The following is an 8,662-nucleotide window of genomic DNA, read 5'->3' on the forward strand; positions in this document are numbered from 1 at the left end:
TGGATATGCTATTGTCACAGTTCATGTAATCCAGATTGTTGTCTGAATCTTGTAAGGCAATGAGCCTTCCTTAAGGTTGTAGCCCTTCTTGTATTTGAGCAGTGAGCTCTAGGCAGCGTGTTTGAATGCATGTGCAATCCACATTGTAATATTTACATTTACTCCTAACAGGGTATTATCTCATTGTGGGTAGGTTCCCACCGTGGTTTTTCCCTTAACCGAGTTTTCCACGTAAAAAATCTTGGTGTTGTGTGTTTTGATGTGGTGATGGTTTATGCTTTCATTACTAATAATCAGATATGAATTTAAGTTTGAGTTGTGTAGAGTTTGAGAGCAAACTAATTCAACCTGTTGTCCCCCTCCACCTCGTCCCCCCTCTCAGTTTGTTGCATTGTTACCAACAAGGTCTTCAATTACTAGTGAAGTGTTATTGAAGGGCATTCTTAGTTGATGAAGATGACCTTGTGGATACTAAAGATCAATTAAGCTACACAAGATAGTTTAGTTGTTTAAGTGTTGTAGAGGGGAACAAGTGTGTTGCAAACGAGTATGTGCTTGTTGAAGAGTCGATTTAAGGCAATGAGGTTGTTGAAGTACACATGTTGAAATATTGAAATTGCTACCAGGGTGCATGAAGGTGATATAATAAATAATTCTTCTTGTTGACCAATTGATTGTAAAAGGCTATCTTTTGGTCTACTCCATTATGTTGGTTAAAAAGGATGGTAAGATGCCAAATGGAGTAGATTGTTTTAAGGCAACTGATTTGTTGAGGTAGAGGCTAGAGAAATGTGTTGGGGGCTTAATTATCTGTTCAACCAACTATCGGATTTGAGAAGATGTTTGGGTGGTTTTCTTGAGTAGTTGGGTAATTGAAAATATGCAATTATTTCTCTTCCACAACAACTACCTATATTCAAGGGAGTAAAAAAAACTAGAGAGTAGATAGAAGAGAAACTTTGAGACTATTAAGGTTCAATTTGTTCATGATGGGACCCTCATAATAGTTGCAAACATAGAAAAGGATGTTGTAAAGTTCTTGTGGTTGTAGGAGCAAAGTAGAGACATGAGATTGTGAACTTGATATTGTAATACTCCAAAAAAAATCATTTTTATGACATTGTACTCTCTATAAGGGTATCAATTAATAATTAGAGACTAAAAACAGCCTTTTTTAAGTTATCCACCTTTCTTTCTTGTCTTTATTATATTATTTATTATTTCCTTCTTATTATTTATTATTTAAATTACAAATTAATTAAAAATGTTTTATATAAACACATGTTCAATATTATATTTATTTTGTGATCTATTTAATTTTCAATAACTACTGCCCACTTTTTTTCATAAGCATTCATCTACTCTCTTTTTAATTTTTAGAAGACATTTAAAAGAGACTCAATTCTACTTTCGGATTATGAAATATAAATAGTAGTTTTGGAAGAGCAACTTAGTAAATGTAGAACTTTTCAAAACAGCATTTATATTGGAAATAAAAAGTGAAGTAAAAGGGGTAGAACTTTTCAAAACAGCATTTATATTGGAAATAAAAAGTGAAGTAAAAGGGGCCACAGGGCCCACAAGCATCTCTAAGCTATCTTACATGGGATAGCTATGAGATATGAATGGATCATAAAAAGACTGTCCTACTGCCATCACATGCTTTTCAGGACAAACAACTTATTTCCCAATATTATAAATCTGCTGCCTGCGGATGGTTTAATAAGAACAACTAAGTAACTAGTCAATTACTTTAGGGCTAGGGCTGAAGAGGCCAATCCTTTTAACTGACTTCAAAGCCTCCACGCAAGAATATACCAAAAATAGACTGGTATTACAGGCAGCATTGGTATTTTCTTCCAGTAGTTGTCATAAACAATTAACAGTTGACTTGGCCATGATATAAAGTTATTGAAGCTTCCCTGCTCTTTGCAAAAACAGAGCAACAGAATTCCCATGAAGGGAATTAGTTTGTTATTTGAAGAGAGATGGAATGTTGCAGATCACCTATGTGAAGAAGATGGGAACCCACTGGCAGATTCCTATTGCCAGCTTTATCAACAATGCTGAGGTCCTTGCATACGTCAACACTGAAACGTACTCTTTCCCTGCCTCCTGAAGTGACATGAACCTTATGGAATCCAAGCAATTGCTTCTTTGGAGCATGGTGCTTGGATGGAGGTGTAGAAAATAAGAATATTACATGACTTCCATCTCTAGGACCAATGTTGTTCACATCAACATGAACATCCATTTGCATGTTCTGACAATTAGTGTGGGTTATTCGAACAGCCTCACAGGAAAAATTAGATGTTTTGTGGGCACAAGAAAGTTTGTCATCCAGAGGAAGGGACACCAGCTTAGGTGCATGAACCAGAGTGTGTTTGTAGTTCGTATAACTCAGCCCATCACCAAACATGTAAACAGTTTTTCCTGTGTAGAACCTGTAAGTTCGGCCTGGATATCCTGTGGCTGGATCTGGCCTCATGTTCATGTTTGTCATGGGAATTTTAACGAAATCTTGTGGGTACCAAGTCACGGGCAATCTCCCACCTGAAAGAACAAATACAGGCACATGGATCAGTTGTCAACATTGCACATCCACTTAAATAAGGCTTAAGCCTATGCATTCATATGATTTGAAAGCAGGTACTTGAAAGGAATTACTCTGCAATATGCATTCATATGATTTGTAAGCAGGCAATCGAAAGGAATGATTCTGCAATATGCATTCATGTGATTTGTAAGCAGGCACTTGAAAGGAATGATTCTGAAATACGCAGTCATGTGATTTGTAACAGGCACTTGAAAGGAATGAGACTGCAATATGCATTCATGTGATTTGCAAGCAGGCAATTGAAGAGAATGATTCTGCAATATGTATTCATATGATTTGTAAGCAGGCACTTGAAAGGAATGACTCTGCAATATGCATTCATATGAATTGTAAGCAGGCATTTGAAAGGAATGGTTCTGCAATATGCATTCATATGATTTGTAAGCAGGTACTTGAACAAAACGGGAGTCGATTCCAGATATATCTTTCAAGAAAGGGGGAGGGTTTTTTAGTCACCTAGAATATTTTCTAGTCAAAAGGCAGATATGACTATGTTTTCTGATATTTGATTGTGCAAACAAGAAATCCACACACGTATATATTTACCAGGATTGTATTGTCCAAAAATTACATCTGCAATGGCTGCTCCTCCAGCTTGTCCTGGATATCCCACCCAGAGGATGCCTGCAATTTTATCATCATCCTTTGCAAATGATATATCAAAAGGACCCCCTGACATGATCACAAGAACTACTGGTCCCTTTGACACATTTGCGACCTGGGATACCAGCTGTTGTTGCTGGCCAGGTAACAACAAACTTGTTCTATCCCGCGACTCTGCCTCTGTGCTCTGATCACCACCTACTATCAAGACGGTTGCATCTGCTTTGCTTGCTGCCTGCAATGCTCCACCGAACAAATCATTTCCAGTACATGCCACATTGGTGCAACCTTGGGCGTAGAGGAGTGAAGTGTATTTCAAAAGCCCTTGAAGAGGGGTTGTATACTTGCATGGAATACCTGTCCACAATGACCAAGATGAATAGTCTAAGTATTACACTGGTTGCAATGTACCTATATGCTATACTCTATTGGTATAAGAAAACCTGGAATCTCATATTTGCATAAATGGGTACCTTCATAATTGCCAATCATGACTTTGGAAACATTTGCATTGGGCCCAATGACAGCCAAAAAACTAATCTTGTTTGCAGCTAATGGCAATGAGCCATCATTCTTGAGCAGAACTATCCCCTGCCTGGCTGCGTCTAAAGCTAGTTCTTGGTGCTGCTCAGTACACACATCATTGGGTCCCAAGTTCCCATATGGTTGCTTGGCAGGATCGCCATCAAACCAACCTAGTCTCATCAATGTAGTGAAGGTGTTGACCAGAGCTTGATCAATCAGGGACTCGTCCACTTTGCCTGCATTCACAGCTGCTTCTGTGTGCTTCCCCATGAAAGATCCACAGTCCAGATCTAGCCCTGAATTCATCATATCCAGGCCAATGCAAACATATAATTCTTCCTGTATGAATCATAAATTAAGCTTTTGGAAATCAGGTATATTATGGAATGAATTGCATACCAGCTTTTATCACGTCAGCAACTGCATCCTCAGGAGTGGGCGCGTAGTGCTGTGCATTGTATAACACATCGACCGAATCACAGTCGGAGACAATGTACCTGAAAAAAGCGAAGCCACTTCATAAATATTTAAAATTCGCTTTCAAATAGATGTGAAAACAGAGGACTTTGAAAGTTTTAAGATAGATGTGAAAACAGAGGATTTTGAATGTTTTGAAATAGATGGGCAAACTGAGGAAAAAATAGGATGTTTACCCGTTCAATTGCCATTCGCCTCTCACAGTACCACCGAGCAGATCTTTGTCTGCGCAGGTTGGGACGCCATTGACTTTGTTGTAAGAGCACATAACACTTGCCACGTTGCCATCCAAAACGCAGCTCTTGAAGGGAGGGTTAAACGTGTCCTCCAAATCTTGCTGTGTGACCTGGACCAAACAAAAAGGATTATATTTCAATCGGCATAGAGTTAAAAAAACAGAACTTTGCTGAAGCCAATCTACAATTTTGTCTCTGAGTGCCCATGGAGAAAACTCACGTGGCGTTTTCCCTGAAAATTCTACGAAATCAAATGATTCAGGTGGGTGACAGAGCATCGCGGCATTCTGATGGCATGTTCCAGTTTGTTTTTAAAAATTAAAAACACTATGAGAATTAAACTAAAAAGTCCAATCTGGAGTAAGAAATTGAAAACCCAACATGGGGTCTAAAAACATATGCTTACAGTAATATAATCTTATCTGATCATGACTTTGGAAGTGAGGTTGAGAGTATACGACACAAAATATCGTTGTCCTGGGGCTCGAGTCCCCATCGGTGACTGCAACTAGTCCATAGTTTATTGAAATCAAACTGAAATATATCAATCACAGAAAGGTAGTTAACTTGTCTATTGTTTATTGGAATCACACTGAAATATATCAAAATCACGTAAAGGAAGTTAACTTGTCCAAAGTATATTGGAATTGGAACTAAAATATATCAATCGGAGAAAGTTGGTTCGGTACTTTATGGATGCCGTAGTGGATTATCCGAGTTGTGGGTACCTGACAATTGAGTATGGGGAGATTTTGGACCATGTGTCGTCGTTTACAAGATTCAGGCATATCCAAAAGCTATTCCCGATTTTGTTTATTCCTATTTGTGTTCTAGCTTTCCATTTGGATTCCATCACAACGTTGCTATCACGAGAAGAATAACTGGAAACAAGTTGGTTTTGACTGGTAAAATCTCCTTTCTCCTTCCACTTGATGCTATGCAACCCTATCCTTTTGCTATGATGTATTTTCTCCAGTAGGCACCTATCTGTCACAAGTGCTTTCCTCATCTCAATTCACTAGACGCCACGCAATCCTCTCTACTTGCCATGATGTATCCCGTGGTTAGGTATCTGTCATTAATGCTTTCATTATCTCAAATCATTAAGGCAGTTGAACAAATGTTACTCGCGAAATTTCCTTGTTTCTTTAATCGATTTAGTTAAGAAACTCTCGTGCTCTGTATTTTGTTTTACTATCCTGAGCTTCCAGTTCAGTGCAGTTTTAAGTGGGGACATTCCGTAATACAATAGCTTTACTTTACAGCTGTTCACTGTTATTAATGTAACTTTCTTAACGTAAGCATTTTAAAAAAAGATCTGTAAACAGATATTTAATATTATACAGTACAGAGCAGATAGACTTAATGTCGATTTAGTCTTTTCGCCCACTAACTTTCTGCTCCGAATTTTGTGTGTAATTGAAGTGGGTGGCAAAATAATTAGGAAACCTAGATGTGGACGGATGAATCAGCCCGTGATGTCCAAACACAAGCACAAACAGTCGGTCCAACTAAAACGGCAGACAAACACGAATGCGGATTCCAACAAATACAGCAAATTTTCCTTTAAGAAAAGCAATGGCGATCACGTGAAGTCCTTGGAACAGAGAAAAAAAAGAAACAAAACATGTTTTGAGTGCACCTTGGCGTCAAAGGTGTAGCGTTGGACTCCATTCCAGTTGTCCACGTCATACGCAGTGTAATGTTTACAGCAGGCTGCGACCTTGAGTCTGTTGGGGTCGGAGCCGTCGGTATCCTGTAGACCACGTACATAGTTGGAAGCATATTTGCCAGTGAGGACAGGGTCTTCACCAGGAGTCTCCTGGCCGCGGCCCCATCGTGGGTCACGGAATATGTTGACGTTAGGGCTCCAGTATGTCAGCCCAGCCAGCCCCACATTATACATTGCCCGTGCCTCTGTGGACACAACCTGCACATTCAGATATAATATATGGATCTCAGTTCGCAGACTCATTTAAAGCTCACGGGTTCAAGACTTTAAATTTCAAAAAATCACAGGTTGGTTAAACGCGTGCAACGAATTAAGTCCATTTGTGCAAAGTGCGCATGTGAAAATTCCTTGGTTTCCAGAGCCCACTTGCAATCTTGAAACAACAGGCTTTATAAATGAGGGTGTTCACTACCTAATATAGGGGCTCAATGCATTACAGTTCCAGAGCGCGTGGGACTTCTATAAATAATCTGCCCAGCTGTTACAGTTGTCACGGTTTTATCTGGATTGGGCTGTGCAGAGTTATTGCAGATAGGCATGCAAGGTATGACTGTATTTGTAAAAGACCAACCAATGCATTTCGTACATGGCGTGCTGGGTCTGAATTTTGTTTATTAATAGCGGATTCTGTGTGCTCGGACTGGGGATGTGAAATGGCTTGTTCACTCTATCTGGGCATTCATTATTTGTCAGGGAAAACAGGGGATCATGGGATTTCCTACTCATTCAATCAGTATGCTCGATCTGTTCATTCTGTGTTAAGGAATCACATTATCCTGAAGACATTAAATTTTCACATTCTATGTTATTGCATTTGAATGCTCTTGGATTTGACTGTATAAACATTTTTCAACACTTTCAATCATTTTCCGTCATCCAATGATCATTCATTCATTCTCTTCTCAAGCTTTCTTATTACTTTAATACTGATAATAGAGAATATGATCCGAAATACTGAAAAATGTTTGTACAATCAAATACAGAAGCACATTCTTAATCAATAAAGAATAGGAGCTAGTTGAAGTGTGACACTAGCATTTGTTCACAATGCCACAATTCACTCATTTTAATTAATAAATTAATGGGTAATATAGTATAGATTGAAGATGCATATTGAATAAAAATGGTCTTAGTCCTTAACTCTTAGTCTAAGGGATTCAATCCAAAACTCGCACAACTTTATAGATAAAAAATCCTCCATTCAAAAAATCCCAATAAAACAGAAATACGTTCACAAATTACATCATCGAAGACTTAGTCTATCTATATTAACAAGAAAAAAAAAATACTCTCAGAATCAGCCTTTCACAAAAAATTATTTATACATAGATTCTAATCAACCAGCTGCTAAAAGTCACAATGTTCTTGATACCTCAACAATTTACTTAAACAGAATGAAGTTTTCAATAACATGAATTTGTAATCAATGGAAGCCCAAATCTTAGAGGCGCTTGAATACGGACCTGGCCGATGGCTCGCCAGAGAGATTCATTGAAGGAAGCTGCAGTGAGAATGACTTGAGGAAAACTGGTAGCTCCAGGAACATTGCCCCCAAATCGAGTCCCGGGACCTACATTCGAGACTCCATGCAGTGCTTCGGACCACCAATTGTAGGCAGGAATGCCAAGCCTGGGAACAGCACCGGCTGCATTAACGAGCTGCTGAACTTTCTCCTGCAATGTGAGGCGCCCAATGAGGTCCTTCACTCTGTCACCAAAAGGCAGCGAGGTGCTGCAAAAGGGATATGAGCTCTGCCCAGTGCAGGGAACAGCAGGACCCGAATGGACAAACAGGGCTCCGTTCAGTATCAGGACCATAAGGACAAAAACACCCACTAAATTCTCCATTACAGAAAACAGAAAAACTAAAGAAGAGAGACCAATGTGTATTTATTTTTCTTATAAATGACTCATGGGCCAAGAAGCTTCACGACAGTTGAAAGCCAACATAAAAACATTGGCTCTCAACCTACCAACTCGCTTGTAAGGATAGCATTGCGGGGCACGTTTATATAGAGCAAAACAAGAGTTTTTCATTATCTTCTCCCCATCCCCTGCCCCGAATCTTTCACCTTTCGCTCTACTATATTCCCATTTTCCTCTTTTTTTCATAAAAAAAAGAGGTAGTATACAGCAGTTTTTCCCACTAACTGATTGGTCAGTCCATTTACAGTGCAAAAACTAAAATTATAATTAAGGGATTTTTCCATTGGGAAACTGACAAAAGCTGCCGCTGTATCGTTGTCTGACATCCTTGTCATTCATAGAATATCTATGACCCAGCCATACGTTATCCAATCATCATTTTAACACAAAATGCAGCAATAATAATAACAATACACTGATCGATTATTTCAAAGCTTAAAATTAATAATAATAGCTCTCGTCACGGGAGGAGAATACAGTGAGGGGCGTAGATTCTAATTTCAAGGATTGCTACAATCACGGTATATATGGATTTATTTTTTATCTG

At 38.8% G+C, this 8,662-nt stretch overlaps 1 protein-coding gene across 4 annotated transcripts; it reads right to left on the reverse strand.

The window, feature by feature from the left end:
• Positions 1–1,516: 1,516 nt before the first annotated feature.
• Positions 1,517–8,276, reverse strand: LOC131035386 (beta-xylosidase/alpha-L-arabinofuranosidase 1). 4 transcript variants are annotated; one of them, XM_057967069.2, is made up of 7 exons: positions 7,654–8,270; positions 6,101–6,388; positions 4,399–4,568; positions 4,145–4,242; positions 3,694–4,041; positions 3,164–3,577; positions 1,517–2,553 (listed from the first exon to the last, which is right to left on the reverse strand). In XM_057967069.2, the coding sequence occupies exons 1-7, from the start codon at positions 8,035–8,037 to the stop codon at positions 1,967–1,969; spliced, it is 2,289 nt and encodes a 762-aa protein (XP_057823052.1). In that variant the 5' UTR covers positions 8,038–8,270; the 3' UTR covers positions 1,517–1,966. The 4 variants fall into 4 exon arrangements, with proteins under 4 accessions (XP_057823052.1, XP_057823053.1, XP_057823054.1 ...); XM_057967070.2 differs by lacking the exon at positions 6,101–6,388 and having other exon boundaries at positions 7,654–8,276; XM_057967071.2 differs by lacking the exons at positions 6,101–6,388; positions 7,654–8,270 and adding an exon at positions 4,865–5,765.
• Between the last annotated feature and the right edge of the window lie 386 nt (positions 8,277–8,662).

Source organism: Cryptomeria japonica, chromosome 2, assembly GCF_030272615.1.
Source record: "Cryptomeria japonica chromosome 2, Sugi_1.0, whole genome shotgun sequence".
Classification (NCBI taxonomy): Eukaryota; Viridiplantae; Streptophyta; class Pinopsida; order Cupressales; family Cupressaceae; genus Cryptomeria; species Cryptomeria japonica.